Consider the following 23,199-nt stretch of genomic DNA (forward strand, 5'->3'; position numbering starts at 1 on the left):
CTTCATATGTTGTATACCATATCAGTACATATCTAGTCAATTGTGGGACAAGTGTTTATATGAGGCTATGTAAATTAGATGGTTGTGTATTGTACAATTGTATTGTCCTATAGGTATGTGACCTCTTTGATAGAAATATTTATTGAAATGTAAACATGCTTGGATTATTAACATGTTCAGAGTGTCTATCTATTATCCGGTGCCCTAATAACATTTTATACCTGCACGAATTACGTATAATCCGGAGATAGTGCAGTGGCAGGAAAGTTATAAGGAAAACGTAAGTGCATATTATCCGTAACTGATAAATGAAAAGAAGATTATATTGTTTTCAAGAAAGAATAAAATATTCATATGTTTTTTCAGTAATGACACATCAAGAGGCTGTTGATTCGGTGATGATGGTATGTATACGATATGTCATTTAGAGCATGCACGCACGCACACACACACGCACGCGCGCGCGCGCGCACACACACACACACACACACACATTCTCAAAAAGCTGTATCCGCCCCTGGATGTTCATGTTAAACGTCGCCATGGTATCTCCGGCTACCAGCACAAGTAGCCACGCACACGCACACGCACACGCACACGCACACACAAAAACAACACACACGCGCACGCACGCGCGCACGTACACACACACACACAACAACAACACACGCACGCACGCACGCACGCGCGCGCGCGCGCGCACACACACACACACACATACAAACATACACTGACTCTTGCACTCGACGTTAAATCCCATTTACCCCAGGTTTCCTGGTATGCAGGCATAAATACGTGCAGGTGATTTGTAACTCGCGACAACTCTTCTCCCAGCACAACGCAGGCGCGCATTGCAATAGTAGGGTTTGACGTCCCCAGCTGTCGCGAGCTTTCACTCGCGTTGCCAGTTCAACTCAATCATTTTACCCCACATACAAGATTGAAAGGTTTACTATTAATAAGTTCCTTCCGAGGTAACACTGGCGTTTTCACAAACTGGCTTGTCGAGTTCCAACCACGTGACTACCCGTAAACTCAGCATGCGATGCATCCTCCGCTGTTGTGAATGGTTTCAGTGTTGTTAGCTCCAGGCAGACGATAGGTATAACCAGACGATAGTTCGCAGCAGACGACAGTTAAGACCTCCTCATCGCTTTAACCTTTTCAGCTTTGGAGTGAGCTTTGGAGTTATCATTTCTGACTCTTGGATATCTTAAAGAATGGCGAGTGTATTTGGAGCTGCGGCTATACCCTTTGTCGCATGCATAGCCCTCCTTTTGGCGGAATCATTGCAGATCCTGTCTTTCGCAGCTCCGTACTGGGCGTCGGATCGCTTCGGTTCGTTTGGATTATGGAGACACGTGAAGTGTGTTGGAGGCTCGAACATTGACTGCTTCCAGTACGAATATCCGTGGCACGTGGATGGTGAGTTATTGTGCGCATACAGCTTATAACAGACGACAAACGACATAGTGTCGATGTCTGGTATATATAGTTTATATGTAACAGTATTCTCAAACAAACATTCCTCTTACCAAAAATAATATTTTCGCTGCTTTTCCCTAGTATTTGAACATATGACCTATATTTATGTTTTTCTTTGTATACAATTTAGAATCCTGTAGAAATAGAGCTTTGCTGTCACTGTTAGTGTGTTAACTGTTTCCAACTTCAGTTTGGACGACTAATGAACATAACAAGTCCTGTTTGAACTTTTCCTTGTCAGTACTGAGAACAGACAGCATCGAGAGATGCTCCCTCTCAGAGCATAATCATTCATTTGTACAAGATGTCTAATACGCCCCAAATCGTATAGCGTTTTCCCGACGCCAGCACATCTTCAAGCATCGTCACGGGTCAATGATCTGTCGTGTGCTGTAAAAGAGTCGTTATTGTTGTTCTGTGAAAGTAATAGAGGGTATGTCTGCTTCATCCACAAACGACCTGCTTGCTTCGTCAGTATGGTTATGATGATGTATGTCTTGATGTCTACACTCCTCCTTTCGTCAAACATCTTAACAGAATAACTGCCTCCTTGTCTTCTGTCCACCCCGAAAGTGGCAGTCGGACAAGGCCACGTCTATGGCTGGATGGTTCCTTTACATTTAAAATACAGAGATATAACTCCATTCTCAGAAATATCTGCCAAAAGCAGGGTCAGCTGTACAATTCCCACTGACAAAAAACCCGGGTCACATGTAACCTCGGAACATGTAACACTGGTCAAACACTACCACCTGGCCACATATAACACTAGTCAAACACTACCACCTGGCCACATGTAACACTAGTCATACACTGTCACCTGGCCACATGTAACACTAGTCATACACTGTCACCTGGCCACATGTAACACTAGTCATACACTGTCATCTGACCACATGTAACACTAGTCATACACTGTCACCTGGCCACATGTAACACTGGTCATACACTACCACCTGGTCACATGTAACACTAGTCATACACTACCACCTGGTCACATGTAATACTAGTCATACACTACCACCTGGCCACATATAACACTAGTCATACACTGTCATCTGACCACATGTAACACTAGTCATACACTACCACCTGGCCACATGTAACACTAGTCATACACTGTCACCTGGCCACATGTAACACTAGTCATACACTGTCACCTGGGCTCCACATGTAACACTAGTCATGTCACACTAGTCATACACTGACCACATGTAACACTAGTCAGTCATACACTACCGTCACCTGGCCACATGTAGTCATACACTGTCACACACTAGTCATACACTGTCACCTGGCCACATGTAACACTAGTCATACACTGTCACCTGGCCACATGTAACACTAGTCATACACTGTCATCTGACCACATGTAACACTAGTCATACACTACCACCTGGCCACATGTAACACTGGTCATACACTGTCATCTGGCCACATGTAACATACAGTTGTATTCTTTCAAGGATTTTTAATTTACCTATGGTACTAACATCAAGTACAAGTTCAACTTGTCTTGCCAGAAGGCGGTCTCTGTGTACACGATATGTCATTAACTGGTCATGTCGACATGCGGATTCATTAAAGCGGCCAGTGTCCACTTCTCCGGTAATTGGGATCCATTAACGATGACATATGACCTGGCGTGGACTGGCTTGTGTCTCCATGTACACATAAATAACCGACGCCTGACATGCATTATACATAATTATCACTCAGTTTCAAATATGAAAGTATCTAATTGAATCAGGATGTCTGATGTTTGTCTATTCCTGTGTGCTGTAAATACGTCCATATCGTGACCGCCGGAGAGTGGTCAGTGCCACATGTACATGTATTGTTTACAGCTGATTGTTATGGGTGTATACGGACAACAATAACGTCAAAACGGGTATTCTTTATCGAATCCGTGAACGCTTTTAGACTTTAGGCAGCTGTACCAGCAGAATATCAACTCAGCAGCAACATATAATGGTGGATGACAAGCACTGGTGGACGCAATGCCTCATATATTTCAAAGTGATCTGGAGATCCTATTGTTCAAACGAGCCTATGACCTGCGCCTTTGAGCAAATTTTGGATTAAGGCGCAATACAAATATGAACTTTATTATTATTATTATATACTTCCCCTCAAAAGTTAAGACTCACTAGTGAAAATATAGCCACTTACTTCAGGCAACTGTTCTAAACTAAATTTTGAAAAATATTCCATACTGTTTAAAGGTACTGTTTACACATGAACTGATGTATTGTAAAACAAATTCGTACAGTTGAAAAGATTATTGTCATGAGTTCAAGAAATGATAAAACTGAGTGAAAATTGGCGAATCCTTAACAAAACCTTACACCAAAATGCAGCTGTTCCCATGCATATGTGCACATGCTTTTCAGCAATCTGATGCATGGTCCTCTTGCAATTCATCTGCATAAAGTTTGCAGTTGGTCCCCCAAAGTTAGTGGAGAAATCAATCATATGGTGAGTGTTTTCAGTGAGTCAAAACTTTTGATGGGAAGTATATATGTTACCCCATCAAGCTGCTGCTGTCAGTACCGACCTGTAGGAACATGTGGATAAATCAAGGTATGACGCTTGTCACAACTAGGACCTCGTCTGCGTAATACTCATCAGGACTATAGGTGGTTTGCTGCTGTATCTATAGTCCTGAACACCCGCTGTACAACAAGCCATGTGTCGTGTAACACCCAGGTGTCGGCGGTTTGCTGCTGTATCTATAGTCCAGAACACCCGCTGTACAACAAGCCATGTGTCGTGTAACACCCAGGTGTCGGCGGTTTGCTGCTGTATCTATAGTCCAGAACACCCGCTGTACAACAAGCCATGTGTCGTGTAACACCCAGGTGTCGGCGGTTTGCTGCTGTATCTATAGTCCAGAACACCCGCTGTACAACAAGCCATGTGTCGTGTAACACCCAGGTGTCGGCGGTTTGCTGCTGTATCTATAGTCCAGAACACCCGCTGTACAACAAGCCATGTGTCGTGTAACACCCAGGTGTCGGCGGTTTGCTGCTGTATCTATAGTCCAGAACACCCGCTGTACAACAAGCCATGTGTCGTGTAACACCCAGGTGTCGGCGGTTTGCTGCTGTATCTATAGTCCAGAACACCCGCTGTACAACAAGCCATGTGTCGTGTAACACCCAGGTGTCGGCGGTTTGCTGCTGTATCTATAGTCCAGAACACCCGCTGTACAACAAGCCATGTGTCGTGTAACACCCAGGTGTCGGCGGTTTGCTGCTGTATCTATAGTCCAGAACACCCGCTGTACAACAAGCCATGTGTCGTGTAACACCCAGGTGTCGGCGGTTTGCTGCTATATCTATAGTCCAGAACACCCGCTGTACAACAAGCCATGTGTCGTGTAACACCCAGGTGTCGGCGGTTTGCTGCTGTATCTATAGTCCAGAACACCCGCTGTACAACAAGCCATGTGTCGTGTTAACACCCAGGTGTCGGCGGTTTGCTGCTGTATCTATAGTCCAGAACACCCGCTGTACAACAAGCCATGTGTCGTGTTAACACCCAGGTGTCGGCGGTTTGCTGCTGTATCTATAGTCCAGAACACCTGCTGTACAACAAGCCATGTGTCGTGTAACACCCAGGTGTCGGCGGTTTGCTGCTATATCTATAGTCCAGAACACCCGCTGTACAACAAGCCATGTGTCGTGTAACACCCAGGTGTCGGCGGTTTGCTGCTATATCTATAGTCCAGAACACCCGCTGTACAACAAGCCATGTGTCGTGTAACACCCAGGTGTCGGCGGTTTGCTGCTGTATCTATAGTCCAGAACACCCGCTGTACAACAAGCCATGTGTCGTGTAACACCCAGGTGTCGGCGGTTTGCTGCTATATCTATAGTCCAGAACACCCGCTGTACAACAAGCCATGTGTCGTGTAACACCCAGGTGTCGGCGGTTTGCTGCTATATCTATAGTCCAGAACACCCGCTGTACAACAAGCCATGTGTCGTGTAACACCCAGGTGTCGGCGGTTTGCTGCTGTATCTATAGTCCAGAACACCCGCTGTACAACAAGCCATGTGTCGTGTTAACACCCAGGTGTCGGCGGTTTGCTGCTGTATCTATAGTCCAGAACACCCGCTGTACAACAAGCCATGTGGCGGTTTGCTGTAACACCCAGGTGTCGGCGGTTTGCTGCTATATCTATAGTCCAGAACACCCGCTGTACAACAAGCCATGTGTCGTGTAACACCCAGGTGTCGGCGGTTTGCTGCTGTATCTATAGTCCAGAACACCCGCTGTACAACAAGCCATGTGTCGTGTAACACCCAGGTGTCGGCGGTTTGCTGCTATATCTATAGTCCAGAACACCCGCTGTACAACAAGCCATGTGTCGTGTAACACCCAGGTGTCGGCGGTTTGCTGCTACTACCCAGGTGTCGGCGGTTTGCTGCTATATCTATAGTCCAGAACACCTGCTGTACAACAAGCCATGTGTCGTGTTAACACCCAGGTGTCGGCGGTTTGCTGCTATATCTATAGTCCAGAACACCCGCTGTACAACAAGCCATGTGTCGTGTTAACACCCAGGTGTCGGCGGTTTGCTGCTATATCTATAGTCCAGAACACCTGCTGTACAACAAGCCATGTGTCGTGTTAACACCCAGGTGTCGGCGGTTTGCTGCTGTATCTATAGTCCAGAACACCCGCTGTACAACAAGCCATGTGTTGTGTAACACCCAGGTGGCGGAAGCACTCTACCTGCTGTGATTCATCATCAAGTACTGCTATATCAAGAACAGCCTATTGTGAGGGCGACATTCCAACCTGCACATCTGGGCGAGGTCCACATTCTTCCATATTCAAAGCTGCACCCACCGTACTGTACCCTCATCTTGAGAACACTACCACCCTTCCCTACACCACCCCATCCCACTCCCAAACCCCACCCCGCAACCCCATCACCTACCTTCCACCCTCAACTAATACTGTGATAATACGTTACCACGTTACCTGTGGAAGAGCCCACTAGAATGGAGGTATGGCTCTATATTGTCTGTAACTATGGTATATAAAGTAGTTGCCAGCAGTGACTGACATAATACATACCTATATAAACGTTAGGTTATTCAGTTCGCCAGAATCGGGTGAAACTGTCTACCTTGAACAAAGCTAAATGAAACTTTCTCAACAGCGTGTATGTGAACATAGAGTGCCCCGACTTCTAAACGAGCACCTTGCTTCACTCCCACTAGCTCACAACTGTGCGACTGTTCAGGGTTTTTGAAAGTAATTATAACGGTATTTACACGGCTACAGAAATCGTGGCTTGGAGATGTTTTTCTGTTCACCAAGAGTGTAAAATATGCCAAGTCTTGTCAGCATTAAAACGGGAAAGTGACATAACAAAATACTTCAAAACCTGCGACAGCCTCTCTCGATCGTTTCCCATCTGTGCAAGAGTCGGTGTATATTCACATAACTGGAGTCACATCTTCAAGCGGAATGTCACAGATATCAAGCATATGTAAAGACAAAACACGCCTTCTGGAATGGAATATCGGGAAGGTCTACACATACACATATCGGAAGATAACTACAGTTATTTATTCATCCGGTTTGTTAATCAACTGGATTCAGCTGATATCTCCGAAGTCCCGATCATAACGGTTTCCCAAGTAGAGAGAGCGTGGCCGACCGTCAATGGCGGTATGGAAGGACTTCATGGCTCACTCCCTGGGTCGGTGGCTGGTCCACTTAGTGGTCAGTGGACCATGAAATACCCAACAAAGTATTACAAATTCTGCTAGTCTTTTGAATACCATTGACATTCAGAAAACGTGTACGGGCTAGTCCCAACATACCTGCTTGGAGCCAGTATTGTTTAACGTCGCTTTTAGCAACAATCCAGATATTCTACACTGGGATACGATGACATAATCAACAAAGTCAGCGAGCATGACCATCCAGTCTTTTTGAAATATGTTATAACAAGAACTGGCCTTCTTATATGTACGATGAGATACATATCTTTTCATGTAAATTTACTGATAAGTAATATGTAATTGCTATTTAATGACGTATGATATAATGCTGATGGTGTGAGGAGTACCCGGCGGAGTCGCGGGGTAATGACATTTCAAACGAATACAAATGAAGGACGTCAGAATGTCCCCTAGTGTATGATCACTATGCATGAATGTCTGTGTCCATGAAAGCCCCCAATGAATTCGCCACCTCCTCCCAACCTACAGCTATGGACATCGCCATTGATATGAGCTGAGTGTAGACGGGGACGAGGAATGTCGACAGACGGGCTGTCACCCCAGTGTTAGTGGGTATTGTACCGTAGTGCTTGGCGGGGGGAGGGGTAGGGGTAGGGGGTGCTGTTGTGATAAGATATAGATAGCATATGTATATGCAATGTAATGCCAATGTACGGCCCTCCTTCATCTATCTGAACATGTGGCAATTTTGTTCAAACACGATAAATCAATTACATAACAACTTTGTGATGATGATGATAACGATGATGATGATGACGATGATGATGATGATGATGATGATGACGGTGGTGATGAATCTAAGAATGAGAAACTGACTCTGATGGGTTTTAATTCATAACAAGACATCATCATAATACACCATGTATATCTTTCTACACACACTGCTTGTCATGACATTTTTAAACATGTACTTAATCTAAAGGTTCTGCTGGCTCCTGACATTCCAGATTGCACCCCGATCAATACTGCGATCCCTCAACAGGGTGTACGAATAAACGTAAAGGTCAACATATAACCACACCCACGTCTGTTTACCGCTGTCACCCTTGTTCTTCATTCTACCCCCGTGCCCCCCGCCCACCAGTGTCTGTACAGTGCTGTGTTTGTGTAGAAGAGATCCAGTTGTTACGCTGGATAGAGCTCCTTAACAACGACAACCCTGTTTGAGAAGCGATGTTTGTTCTTGGGACGGTTGAAGTGACTGTCTATAACGAGACAATTACCTCGGGCAAGACTATGGTGTAAGCCTACTCCTGAGACACAGGTCCTGGTGATCTCGCAGTTGGCAGAAGCATCAAGATGTAGAACCATATGTCTTTTAATCCAATGTCATTGGGCATTGATTTATAATGATTAGGCAAGGGAATTGTTTTACATAAGAACATTAATACCTATATCAATAGTTAAAGCTTCCCGAAAACGTACACCCTTTGTAAATAATCTAGAGCTACGTCGTTTTGTTTACAATTCTGTCTTATGAACAAAAGCTGCACCTACGTGCTGATCATTAAATCACTTCCCCTCGATTCTCAGCATCCTGTCAGGATAGGAATAGCCCATTGCAAAAATATCACAATTAAAACAGCCAAATGTAATTTATCGATATACATGTAATCAAATCAGATCGGAGATACTATCCATGGATTGTGAAAACAAGTATTGGACTGTAGGTCCGAAACCTTACATTATACGATCTAAAAATAATACTGGTAAACTAAGGGAACGTTTACAGCACCATGTACAGATACACCCAATATAACGGACACCCTGGTATAACACAGCGAGAAGGGTGTGACGGTACCAGCTCCAGACATCCACATGTTTCAGTGTGTTCCTAGTAATCAGCCAGTGGCGTGAATTGTGTAACATAGGATTAACGCTACTTTGAGCAACGTGTCGGCTTAATGTTATGGAAAATCACAAAACGACACAGATTGTAGACTCACTTCTGACTGACACACCAGGGAGAATTATCGGCTGGACTCTGGGATTCGAACCCACGACAATAAGAACCGTGCACACCGAGTTGCGTGGCTTGTATATCAACTGGCCACCCTTTCTACCTTTACCCACCAGGAACATCGGTAAATATTGTTTTGTTCAGTATATCGATACTGATGTAAGCCGATAAACGACTTGTTGAAGCCTTTACACGAGAGTATGGTGACAACCGTTAATGTCAAGTGGAAAGCAAATGTAACCTCGGTTGTTAGAGAGCATGTCATATTGTCAGCATCAAACACAGACACAAGGCTGTAAAATAACCGTGAAACTGAGATTTGGTGTTTTTAAACGTTATGTTGGCTTGAGTTGGGCGTGACATCACAGCTCGTGTCAGTGGGTATATATCTGCTACAGGGAGGTGAGTCATACCTGCCTCTGAGAACTAGCACTACTGTACATCACCGTCAGTGTGTGGGCTCTGTGAACTGATTCTATCTGTGTGTGAAACTCGTGTAATAAGAGAACTCCAAAATATGACTTCATTGTTCGTAGGAGCAACTTCAGGAGATGTTTTAATTGTTAAAGGACAACAGAGCCTGTGTTAAAGTGTTGCCAAGTCAGCTAATACTATTAACGTGTTCATATTTGTCGTAACCATTGAGTAATCACCTGTTAACCGATGCAAGTATCTAAAGTAACGGTTATCATGATTGGGGATAAAAGTACCAACTAATATACTGCAAACGTAAGACGCCTTATATTCTCTCCCAACACCTTCCCCGTAAGGTTGTATACACAGTGACTCCCGGAATGAGTTGCTCCTGTTCCAGTCCAACATATGATTGCACCAGCACTGTTACGGTGTCTAATTGCACCAACACTGTTAAGGTGTCTAATTGCACCAGCTCTGTTAAGGTGTCTAATTGCACCAGCTCTGTTACGGTGTCTAATTGCACCATCACTGTTAAGGTGTCTAATTGCACCAGCTGTGTGTTAAGCACCATCACTGTGTCTAATTGCACCAGCACTGTTACGGTGTCTAATTGCACCAGCACTGTTAAGGTGTCTAATTGCACCAGCACTAAAGGTGTCTAATTGCACCAGCACTATTACGATGTCTAATTGCACCAGCACTGTTAAGGTGTCTAATTGCACCAGCACTGTTACGGTGTCTAATTGCACCAGCACTGTTAAGGTGTCTAATTGCACCAGCACTGTTACGGTGTCTAATTGCACCAGCACTGTTAAGGTGTCTAATTGCACCAGCACTGTTACGGTGTCTAATTGCACCAGCACTATTACGGTGTTAATTGGTGTGTCTAATTGCACCAGCACTGTTACGGTGTCTAATTGCACCATCACTGTTAAGGTGTCTAATTGCACCAGCACTGTTACGGTGTCTAATTGCACCATCACTGTTAAGGTGTCTAATTGCACCAGCACTGTTAAGGTGTCTAATTGCACCATCACTGTTAAGGTGTCTAATTGCACCAGCACTATTACGGTGTCTAATTGCACCATCACTGTTAAGGTGTCTGTTTACGGTGTCTAATTGCACCAGCACTATTACGGTGTCTAATGCACCAGCACTATTACGGTGTCTAATTGCACCAGCACTCACCAGCACTATTACGGTGTCTAATTGCACCAGCACTATTACGGTGTCTAATTGCACCAACACTGTTAAGGTGTCTAATTGCACCAGCACTATTACGGTGTCTAATTGCACCAGCACTGTTACGGTGTCTAATTGCACCAGCACTGTTACGGTGTCTAATTGCACCATCACTGTTACTGTCTAATTGCACCAGCACTATTACGGTGTTAATTGCACCAGCACTGTTACAGTGTCTAATTGCTCACTGTTACGGTGTCTAATTGCACCAGCACTATTACGGTGTCTAATTGCACCATCACTGTTAAGGTGTCTAATTGCACCAGCACTATTACGGTGTCTAATTGCACCATCACTGTTACGGTGTCTAATTGCACCATCACTGTTACGGTGTCTAATTGCACCAGCACTGTTACGGTGTCTAATTGCACCAGCACTGTTACGGTGTCTAATTGCACCAGCACTGTTACGGTGTCTAATTGCACCAGCACTATTACGGTGTCTAATTGCACCAGCTGTATAACTGTGTACCAGCACGGATAAGACCATTTATATGAAACACCGCTATCACCGATGTAAAGGTTACAGTTTCAATTAAGCCAGAACGAGAAGTAAACATTTGTTGACTACCATGCTATCCCACCGACACACCATGGTCACACAGTGCACCCAGTGACAACATCGTCACGTACACACGTTGTGCATACAGCGGGGACCACTCCCTTAACGCCTGGTACTGCACATGTACATGAATGGTTTTTATATAACAAAATGCATATAACTATATACGTGAAATGACATGAGTTATTTCTGTTAGAAATGTCAGTCACATGCTGCTATGTGTATCATATATGAAAATTTCACCCAATGTAGACATAATTGATAACTCCAATAACCCGTGCATGTTGTAAAAGACCACAAAGGGTATCGGATGGTCAGACTCGCTGACTTGGCTGATACATGTCATGGTATCCCAGCTGCGAAGATCGATACTTATTATGCCATTTCGCTGTGATACTGCTGCAAAATAATCTTCAATTTCTTGTCCGAGGTAGTATTATTGTTTTACTTGCTAGTAATGTTTTATCTTATGAGTAAATGTGGTAGACTGAACTACAATAGGATTGATTCAGTCTGAGTGAATGTCCTCAGACAAGGCTGTGTCAGCTGCTGGGTGTTGTGGTTGATGCTACTTGACCTGCAGGTGTGAGTGGAGTTTCTCGCCCTCTGTATATGCTATATAGCTTATAGCTGACTGTTGGAGACCCCTGGGTGGTGTCGACTCCGCTGAGGAACATATTGATACCACCAGTTGTTAGATCATGATACTACCATAATTTGTAAGATAATGATACTACCGCCAGTTGTTAGATCATGAAACTACCACCACTTGTTAGATCATGATACTACTGCCAGTTGTTAGATCATCATACTACCACCAGTTGTTAGATCATCATACTACCACCACTTGTTAGATCATGAAACTACCACCACTTGTTAGATCATGATACTACTGCCAGTTGTTAGATCATCATACTACCACCAGTTGTTAGATCATGAAACTACCACCACTTGTTAGATCATGATACTACTGCCAGTTGTTAGATCATGATACTACCACCAGTTGTTAGATCATGATACTACCATCAGTTGTTAGATAATGATACTACCACCAGTTGTTAGATCATGAAACTACCACCACTTGTTAGATCATGATACTACTGCCAGTTGTTAGATCATCATACTACCACCAGTTGTTAGATCATGAAACTACCACCACTTGTTAGATCATGATACTACTGCCAGTTGTTAGATCATGAAACTACCACCACTTGTTAGATCATCATACTACCACCAGTTGTTAGATCATGAAACTACCACCAGTTGTTAGATCGTGATGCTACTGCCAGATACTATTCTCGACATGACTATATCCCATGGTGCTGATATCAACGGAAGCTGTCACTTTGAAGACCTATCTAACTGCATAAACACTCTAGATCATGTCGAGTCGACTCGCAGGTCATTGTAATGTTGATTGTGTACTGAGACACTGCCTCCTCATTGTAATGTTGATTGTGTACTGAGACACTGCCTCCTCATTGTAATGTTGATTGTGTACTGAGACACTGCCTCCTCATTGTAATGTTGATTGTGTACTGAGACACTGCCTCCTCATTGTAATGTTGATTGTGTACTGACCTGCCTCCTCATTGTAATGTTGATTGTGTACTGAGACACTGCCTCCTCATTGTAATGTTGATTGTGTACTGAGACACTGCCTCCTCATTGTAATGTTGATTGTGTACTGAGACACTGCCTCCTCATTGTAATGTTGATTGTGTACTGAGACACTGCCTCCTCATTGTAATGTTGATTGTGTACACACTGCCTCCTCATTGTAATGTTGATTGTGTATCAGACAGTCATTGTAATGATGATTGTGTACTTTGTAATGTTGATTGTGTACTGAGACACTGCCTCCTCATTGTAATGTTGATTGTGTACAGACACTGCCTCCTCATTGTAATGTTGATTGTGTACTGAGACACTGCCTCCTCATTGTAATGTTGACCACGAGACACTGCCTCCTCATTGTAATGTTGATTGTGTACTGAGACACTGCCTCCTCATTGTAATGTTGATTGTGTACTGAGACACTGCCTCCTCATTGTAATGTTGATTGTGTACTGAGACACTGCCTCCTCATTGTAATGTTGATTGTGTACTGAGACACTGCCTCCTCATTGTAATGATGATTGTGTACTGAGACACTGCCTCCTCATTGTAATGTTGATTGTGTACTGAGACACTGCCTCCTCATTGTAATGTTGATTGTGTACTGAGACACTGCCTCCTCATTGTAAAGGGAACACAGCATTGTACACATCATACCAGCAGCCAGGTGGCTTCACAAATATGTACCTACATACTTCACTACTCTTCACATCTCATTAACACCTGCTGGGTGAGATCCGTATCACAGTTTGCTGAGTGACAGCTTGCCCCGGGCAGGTACAACACAGTGGCAAGTGTTGCGCTTTACACCACGATCCACAGATCCATGGCGTATACCGTGTGTAAGTTCTTTGATCATAAAACACGCACGTGCGCAGCATGCTACACGCACACACTCACATGTACACCACTTTAACACGCACGCACACAGCTACCGAGCTTAAAAAGTAGCACTAAATCTGATGATTTAACAGACAGAGACTGGTTACCTTTCATTGCGTACGTTTAAACTTGCGTTATCAACACACAGTACATAGTGAGACACACCTTCCTGCACATCGCCGACAGACGTTAACATACATAGAGCAGGGAAATCCAGTCTGAATCTTTGATAGATGCCATCTTGTTAAGCTGGCTCATGATATCTATGGAGTGTTCACAGATAGACAAAATAAAAAAACAATTGTATTACTTGTATAGAGGTTTTGTCATCCATCAAAGTTTTTAACTTGGGTGGTTTTCGTGTAAACACAATCGGTTTCCCAAGCTACAGCGTAAGGTGTATAATGACACAACGTTTATCACACTGTTGATGCGTGCTGTAACAAAGGTTTTATCGACTATCACTGGTGCCAACTTCACAGTTTGATTGATCAGGAGTAAATTTCCCCACCGCGCCTGTCACTTTCACCTTCCAGTGTTAAATGTTTACTTGTTCTAGCATTGTTGATGTCGCTAACAGTCCAAAAACCATTCCAGGAAACAAAGACTCCAGTTGGTGATCAATATGCTTCTATCTCTCCATATGCATCTGGCACGTGATAATGCTTCGCTCGTTTCTTCTGAAAATGATTTCTGGCATTCTGGTGCATGCATTAGATCAATACGCGTGTATATCGCAGTGCATGTATCAGATCAGTACGTGTGTATATTGTAGTGCATGCATCAGATCAGTACACGTGTATATTGTAGTGCATGCATCAGATCAGTACGTGTGTATATTGTAGTGCATGCATCAGATCAGTACGCGTGTATATCGCAGTGCATGTATCAGATCAGTACGTGTGTATATTGTAGTGCATGCGTCAGATCGGTACGCGTGTATATCGCAGTGCATGTATCAGATCAGTACGTGTGTATATTGTAGTGCATGCGTCAGATCGGTACGCGTGTATATCGCACAGTGCATGTATCAGATCAGTACGTGTGTATATTGTAGTGCATGCATCAGATCAGTACGCGTGTATATTGCAGTGCGTGCATCAGATGAATATTTGTGCTCATTGCAGATCAATACGTATGCAGTGTCATATTCAACGCAGTGACTCCTTCCCATGAAATAACCACGGTGAGGTGACAACACCACACAGTGCCCCCTTCCCCTGAAATACCACGGTCAGGTCACAACACCACACAGCGCCCCCTTCCCCTGAAATACCACGGTCAGGTCACAACACCACACAGCGCCCCCTTCCCCTGAAATACCACGGTCAGGTCACAACACCACACAGCCCCTTCCCCTGAAATAACCACGGTTCCCTGAAATACATTGCGCCACGGTCAGGTCACAACACCACACAGTGCCCCTTCCCCTGAAATACCACGGTCAGGTCACAACACCACACAGTGCCCCCTTCCCCTGAAATACCACGGTCAGGTCACAACACCACACAGCGCCCCCTTCCCCTGAAATACCACGGTCAGGTCACAACACCACACAGTGCTTCCCTGAAATACCACGGTCAGGTCAAATACAGTGCCCCTTCCCCTGAATACGGTCAGGTCACAACACAACACCACACAGTGCCCTTTCCTGAAATACCACGGTCCACAACACCACACAGTTCAAATACCACGGTCAGGTGCAACACCACACAGCGCCCCTTCCCCTGATATAACCACGGTCAGGTCACAGTGCCCCTTCCCCTGAAATACACCACACAGTGCCCCTTCCCTGAAATACCACGGTCAGGTCACAACACCACACAGTGCCCCTTCCCTGAAATAACCACGGTCAGGTCACAACACCACACAGTGCCCCCTTCCCCTGAAATAACCACGGTCAGGTCACAACACCACACAGTGCCCCCTTCCCCTGAAATAACCACGGTCAGGTCACAACACCACACAGTGCCCCCTTCCCCTGAAATACCACGGTCAGGTCACAACACCACACAGTGCCCCTTCCCCTGAAATACCACGGTACCACGGTCAGGTCACAACACCACACAGCGCCCCTTCCCTGAAATACCACGGTCAGGTCACAACACCACACTTCCCCTGCCCCCTTCCCCTGAAATACCACCACGGTCAGGTCACAACACCACACAGTGCCCCCTTCCCCTGAAATAACCACGGTCAGGTCACAACACCACACAGTGCCCCTTCCCTGAAATAACCACGGTCAGGTCACAACACCACACAGTGCCCCCTTCCCCTGAAATAACCACGGTCAGGTCACAACACCACACAGTGCCCCTTCCCCTGAAATACCACGGTCAGGTCACAACACCACACAGTGCCCCCTTCCCCTGAAATACCACGGTCAGGTCACAACACCACACAGTGCCCCCTTCCCCTGAAATACCACGGTCAGGTCACAACACCACACAGTGCCCCCTTCCCCTGAAATAACCACGGTTAGGTCACAACACCACACAGTGCCCCTTCCCTGAAATACCACGGTCAGGTCACAACACCACACAGTGTCCCCTTCCCCTGAAATACCACGGTCAGGTCACAACACCACACAGCGCCCCCTTCCCCTGAAATACCACGGTCAGGTCACAACACCACACAGTGCCCCCTTCCCCTGATATAACCACGGTCAGGTCACAACACCACACAGTGCCCCCTTCCCCTGAAATACCACGGTCAGGTCACAACACCACACAGTGCCCCCTTCCCCTGATATAACCACGGTCAGGTCACAACACCACACAGTGCCCCCTTCCCCTGATATAACCACGGTCAGGTCACAACACCACACAGTGCCCCCTTCCCCTGAAATACCACGGTCAGGTCACAACACCATCAGAGACCAGCACCAGGTAGTGTCCACTTCCCTATCAGTCCCTATCAGTCTTCATCTGTCAGACTGACAGCATTATGTTACCTTTGTTTCTTCCGACACATTAAAGAACTATTTTACTAATATTCCTTGAAGCTGGTGTCTCATTTGTCACATGTTTACGTTTTACTAACGAGAAGGAAGTGGCATAAATAGGCAGCGCGATAGTTTGGAGGTTTCGTGACGAGAAGACGGTGGTGGAGGAGTGTTCTGAAGGCGGGTCAGTGGTGCAGGACATGCCCCGGACATATCACACTACCTCCAGCGTTCCATTTGGGGAGCTCCTTAACCAGCCATGCCTATTCTATAGATCTATTCACAGATAAAGAGAACAGATTTGTTTAACGGAGCAGGACGATTAATTGGCTTTATTTGCCACATTGGTCTCGCGTGACTGACCTGGTTTCGCGTGACTGATCTGGTATTACGGCTCTATAGAGTGATCCTCGAATGAATTGCCCAATGTCTGTATGAAACCTTCAACGTTGACGTGTGGAATGCATGCTGAGTTCCTGCACTGTCTATTGTCTCGAGAGGCGTAGGCTTGTAATACAATGACAGCTTTAAGTATTAAAGTCAGGTTTGTCAAGATGCATTTGAAAACATTTCTTCCTTAACATATTCGATGAAACTGTAGAGCAATATTTGTCTGACTTTGTGATCTGGAAACTGTGTAGGGTATAAACTATCAGTAGTTGTGAAGTTGTTGTCCGTGTTGTATGTGTGCACGTTGCACGTTGATGTGGTACCAAATGCAAGGGGAGGGGGAGCTGTTCCTATCATCTTTGCAAGTGTTTAGGAATCACTGTCAAATATACATACCTCATATACCTTATAACCAAATCTACAGACAGCAAAAGTACGTGTGGTGTGTTGGTGTGTGTGTGGGGGGGTGGGGGTGGGGGTGAGGGTTTAGAAAAGTGGGTTATGGGTGGCGTGTGGCTGTGGTTGGAAAGGTAATTGGTGGTGGTGGTGGGATTGGTGGTCATGTGGCTGGGTGTCTGCGGGGAGGGGGTCAGTGGGATTGAAAGTTATGGATCCCCCGAACCTTCCACGGTCTCGCCAATGCTAGTCTGTCGAATTGTAGGCTCAGTACCTGCAAATCTAACCTCATAACTGGCCTACCTTCTATCCTCAGTAAATGGTATAATAAAAAATCATGACGCTCTTGGTGTTTCGAGTCGTGAATGTCATATCCAGTGAAGTGCTATTTGAGTAGTATAATGAACAAATGTAACTACACTTCTACTGACAAACCAAGGGAGATAGTTGGCGTCCTTTCTCCTGTTCTCACCATGTCATAAAACAATACGTCTCATAAGAAGTAGCAGTATTTGAACTACTTAAAACATGCTTGCTGGACCATGTCCGAGTGCACTTCCCCTTTAAGACAAGAAGAGGTCTCTAGGAACCTTAACGGGGTTAACGACTGTGCTACCAGAGGGCAGTGGATACTTCAGTGGGTCTCAAGAAACAAGTCTTCCATTTGTCAAGTCCCGGTAACAAACCAAACTGATTCTGCGTGTAGTTTGTCCACAGTTGTTGACAAGGAGGAATGTTGTTAAATGACTATTGTATAGCTCCGTCTATATGCTCCTTGTATTTCCAGGTTATTGTAGCCACACATCAATACAAGTTGGAGAGGTGTGATATGTGTAAGGCAATGTTTACTATCTGGTCACTACAGAGAGCGTGCACTGTTATGGCCTCGTTCACGAGTACTGTATAGGAGGACGCTCCTTACATAGAGTACTGTTTTGACAAGTTGAGCTTCGCGCTAGAAATATTTAAGCCTTCATGTACACTTTAAGGGTCGTATAAGTAATAAACATGTGTTAAGGAGACAGTGGAAGATATGAAGCTTTAGTAAGCGTGAAATAGGCATAGCGATCTGTCGGGTGATGTACAATCCGAATATTAGGGCTGACGAAGGCTGTGAAACCTGCAGTGCTTTTTCCAGGCCACAATGTATCTGCCATGACTCTGATAATCAAGACACTGGTGTATATTTGAGCGTAGAATACTAGTATTTCACCAGGTAGTGATACATAGTTCCACGTGAATTGTTATCACAGGGATTGCGAGGTTGACATGTGTTTCTTGTCCAAGCAATGGTGCAAAAATTCCAGTTCCATTCTAAGCGATGCCAACAGAGTAATACATTAACCCTGTAATGTTAAGTTCAGTAAGCAATTTGAATTTAAATATGTTAAGTAATCAGTGTTTAACCATGCCAATTTACAAAACTATTCAGGTGAGCTACAGAGCCGCATGAACCCTGTATTTTGTTTCATTATTTACCTATATTTTGTTTCATTAATAACCTATATTTCGTTTCATTATTTACCTGTATTTTGTTCCATTACTTGTATTTTGTTCCATTATTTACCTGTAATTTGTCTCATTATTTACCTGTATTTTGTCTCATTATTTACCTGTATTTTGTCTTTATTTACCTGTATAGTTTAAACAAAACATTATTGTCAAAAACGTTAGATGTCTATTTGTGTTTCAGACTGGCTCAATGCAGTCCGGGCAATGGAGAGTCTCGCCATCATCTTCATCGCCATCCCCCTCGTGGTGATGCCCGTGTACATCTACGTGGCCCTGGGACTGTACTACAGATGCATGCTCCTCACGATGACGGTGTTGGCACTTCTAGCATGTAAGTACAGACACACGGTTTATTGGGAATCCTTGGAGGAAACGACTCCACAATCTTACTGTAACTATAGTCTGTTTGCAGTGAAAACGTACCGATGAATTTCACTTTAAACAAAAAAGTAAATCACATAAAGTGAAATTAAGATTGCGAATCCTCATGATTTTTTTTAATGTTTAATTCGCAAGGTAAAGTTATGAGGATTCGCAATCTTAATTTCGCATTATTTGATTTACGTTTTTGTTTAAAGTGAAATTCATCGGTACGTTTTCCCTGCAAACACACTATAGTGCGAGCGAACGAACAACTGAACGAGTGAATATGGTTTTACGACGTTGTTGGCATGACTTCATATATTGGTATGTGCTTTCTGTCGATGTTTTCGTCTGGAAGGGGCTTGTTGCTTGTGTGTGTGTTGCAAGTACATCCATGGAGCATCTAACATCCTTCGCTCTAGACAACTTTACTATAGCATCTGTCACCACACGCTGGCCCCTCTCATTACACCTTCCCCGTGTATGTGTATACAAGGAAAACAGCCTAATCAACACGACAAATAATGATATTAGACTCGGTCGCTAGAATGCAAATAAAATGGTAGCTGTGGAATGGTGGATATAGATGTGGAATGGTGGATATAGATGTGGACAGGTGGATATAGATGTGGAATGGTGGATATAGATGTGGACAGGTGGATATAGATGTGGAATGGTGGATATAGATGTGGAATGGTGGATATAGATGTGGAATGGTGGATATAGATGTGAATGGTGGATATAGATGTGGACAGGAGGATATAGATGTGGAATGGTGGATATAGGACAGGTGGATGTGGAAGATGTGGTGGATATAGATATAGATGTGGACAGGTGGATATAGATGTGGACAGGTGGATATAGATGTGGAAGGTGGATATAGATGTGGAATGGTGGATATAGATGTGGAAAGGTGGATATAGATGTGGACAGGTGGATATAGATGTGAACAGGTGGATATAGATGTGGACAGGTGGATATAGATGTGGAATGGTGGATATAGATGTGGACAGGTGGATATAGATGTGGAATGGTAGATGTATATGTGGGAATGGTGGATATAGATGTGGACAGGTGGATATAGATGTGGACAGGTGGATATAGATGTGGACAGGTGGATATAGATGTGGAAAGGTGGATATAGATGTGGAATGGTGGATATAGATGTGGATAGGTGGATATAGATGTGGACAAGGTAGATATAGATGTGGACAGGTGGATATAGATGTGGACAGGTTGATATAGATGTGGAATGGTGGATATAGATGTGGACAGGTGGATATAGATGTGGAATGGTGGATATAGATGTGGACAGGTGGATATAGATGTGGAATGGTGGATATAGATGTGGACAGGTGGATATAGATGTTGGAATAGGTGGATATATATGTGGACAGGTGGATATAGATGTGGACAGGTGGATATAGATGTGGACAGGTAGATATAGATGTGGAATGGTGGATATAGATGTGGAAAGGTGGATATAGATGTGGACAGGTGGATATAGATGTGGAATGGTGGATATAGATGTGGACAGGTGGATATAGATGTGGAATGGTGGATATAGATGTGGATGGTGGATATAGATGTGGACAGGTGGATATAGATGTGGACAGGTGGATATAGATGTGGACAGGTAGATATAGATGTGGAAAGGTGGATATAGATGTGGACAGGTGGATATAGATGTGAATAGGTGGATATAGATGTGGACAGGTGGATATAGATGTGGAAAGGTGGATATAGATGTGGACAGATGGATATAGATGTGGACAGGAGATATAGTGTGATATGGATACAGTGGACAGGACAGATGTGGAGATGGATAGATGTGGAATAGGTGGATATAGATGTGGACAGGACAGGATATAGATGTGGACAGGTGGATATAGATGATGGAATGGTGGATAGATAGATGTGGACAGGTGGATATAGATGTGGACAGTGGATATAGATGTGGATAGATGGATATAGATGGAATGATGGATATAGATGTGGACAGGTAGATATAGATGTGGAAAGGTGGATATAGATGTGGACAGGTGGATATAGATGTGGAATGGTGGATATAGATGTATGGAAAGGTGGATATAGATGTGGACAGGTGGATATAGATGTGGACAAGTAGATATAGATGTGGACAGGTGGATATAGATGTGGACAGGTGGATATAGATGTGGACAGGTGGATATAGATGTGGAATGGTAGATATAGATGTGAATGGTGGATATAGATGTGGACAGGTGGATATAGATGTGGACAAGTAGATATAGATGTGGACAGGTGGATATAGATGTGGACAAGTAGATATAGATGTGGACAGATGGATATAGATGTGGACAGGTGGATATAGATGTGGACAGGTGGATATAGATGTGGAATGGTGGATATAGATGTGGACAGGTGGATATAGATGTGGACAGGTGGATATAGATGTGGACAAGTAGATATAGATGTGGAATTGTGGATATAGATGTGGACAGGTTGATATAGATGTGAATGGTGATATAGATGTGGACAGGTGAATATAGATGTGGAATGGTAGCCAGACGTCCAATCTGTGCAGAATGGGGCTCAGACATCCAATCTGCAGAATGGGGATGTCAGAATGGGGGTTGTAAGGATAGAAACGTCCAAACTGTGCAGAATGGGGCCAATAATCTGTGTAGGCAATGGGGCAGACGTCCAGTCTGTGCAGATTGTAGGTCCAGTACAGAATGGGGCCATACGTCCAATCTGTGTTGAATGGGGGAGACCAGACGTCCAATATCTGTGTGTGGTAGAATGGGGCCAGACGTGCAGAATGGGGATAGACGTCCAATCTGTGTAGAATGGGAGCCAGCCGTTGATTAACATGCCTCGTGTTTCAGCTCTGTGTAACATAGCCGGAGTCGTGGTGTACGGCGTGACCATCGGTCAGACGTCGGACTGGGAGGTCGGCTGGTGTCTCATTGTCTGTATCATCGGCGCCGGCTTCGACTTCATCGGCTTCCTCATCCTTCCTCATCGCCGCTATCAACAAGCCCAACTTCAGCCCTGAACGCTTCACCACATCAGGGTACTACGTGGACCCCGACAGCAACAAGTTGTACGCCGTGGAAGGGGTGGAGCGAGACTTTATTAGGACGGACGTCTCACAGTTTGGGGGACATTCTAACCCTGGATTGGACGTTGAGTAGGTGATCAAACACAAGACAATAACTGGACTAAGCTTGGTCCGGTGCGTTGACAATGACCACAGAACGGTATTGGTACAACGGACAGACGGTCCTCGGTATAATTATCTGGAATTCAGCCCAACATCGGCTCCCGGGATTTACTATCAAATTATGGAATAAACCCTTTATGTTATTTAAATAACCATAACCATATCAGTAATTCAGGGAGTATATATTCATTTAACTAATTCAACAAAATTTCAAGAAAATAGTCAAGTATTTGTACATAAATCCAACTTCTACTAAACACCTTTGGTCGTGGGTCCAAATCCCTGATTATGTTGTTCTACTTGCCTTAGCCGTTAAAAGTTAAATGGTATGACGCCCTAAGGGCCTAATGTAACTTTCAAATTACACATCATGTAATAACTTGATGCTGTCCTGCTGGTTTCCCTAGAATAGTGCTGTCCCATTCATCGGTGAATGATCTCCAAGGAAACAAAT

At 44.4% G+C, this 23,199-nt stretch overlaps 1 protein-coding gene across 1 annotated transcript; it reads left to right on the forward strand.

Moving 5' to 3' along the window:
- The first annotated feature begins 943 nt into the window (after window positions 1-943).
- Window positions 944-22,795, forward strand: LOC124268861. Its single transcript, XM_046703887.1, is given in 4 exon segments — window positions 944-1,425; window positions 19,356-19,505; window positions 22,408-22,535; window positions 22,537-22,795. Coding segments are annotated over 4 exon segments (663 nt in total). The 5' UTR covers window positions 944-1,220; the 3' UTR covers window positions 22,717-22,795.
- Window positions 22,796-23,199: the final 404 nt, after the last annotated feature.

Source organism: Haliotis rubra, unplaced genomic scaffold (genome assembly GCF_003918875.1).
Source record: "Haliotis rubra isolate DU_JTF1 unplaced genomic scaffold, ASM391887v1 Scf140, whole genome shotgun sequence".
Lineage (NCBI taxonomy): Eukaryota > Metazoa > Mollusca > Gastropoda > Lepetellida > Haliotidae > Haliotis > Haliotis rubra.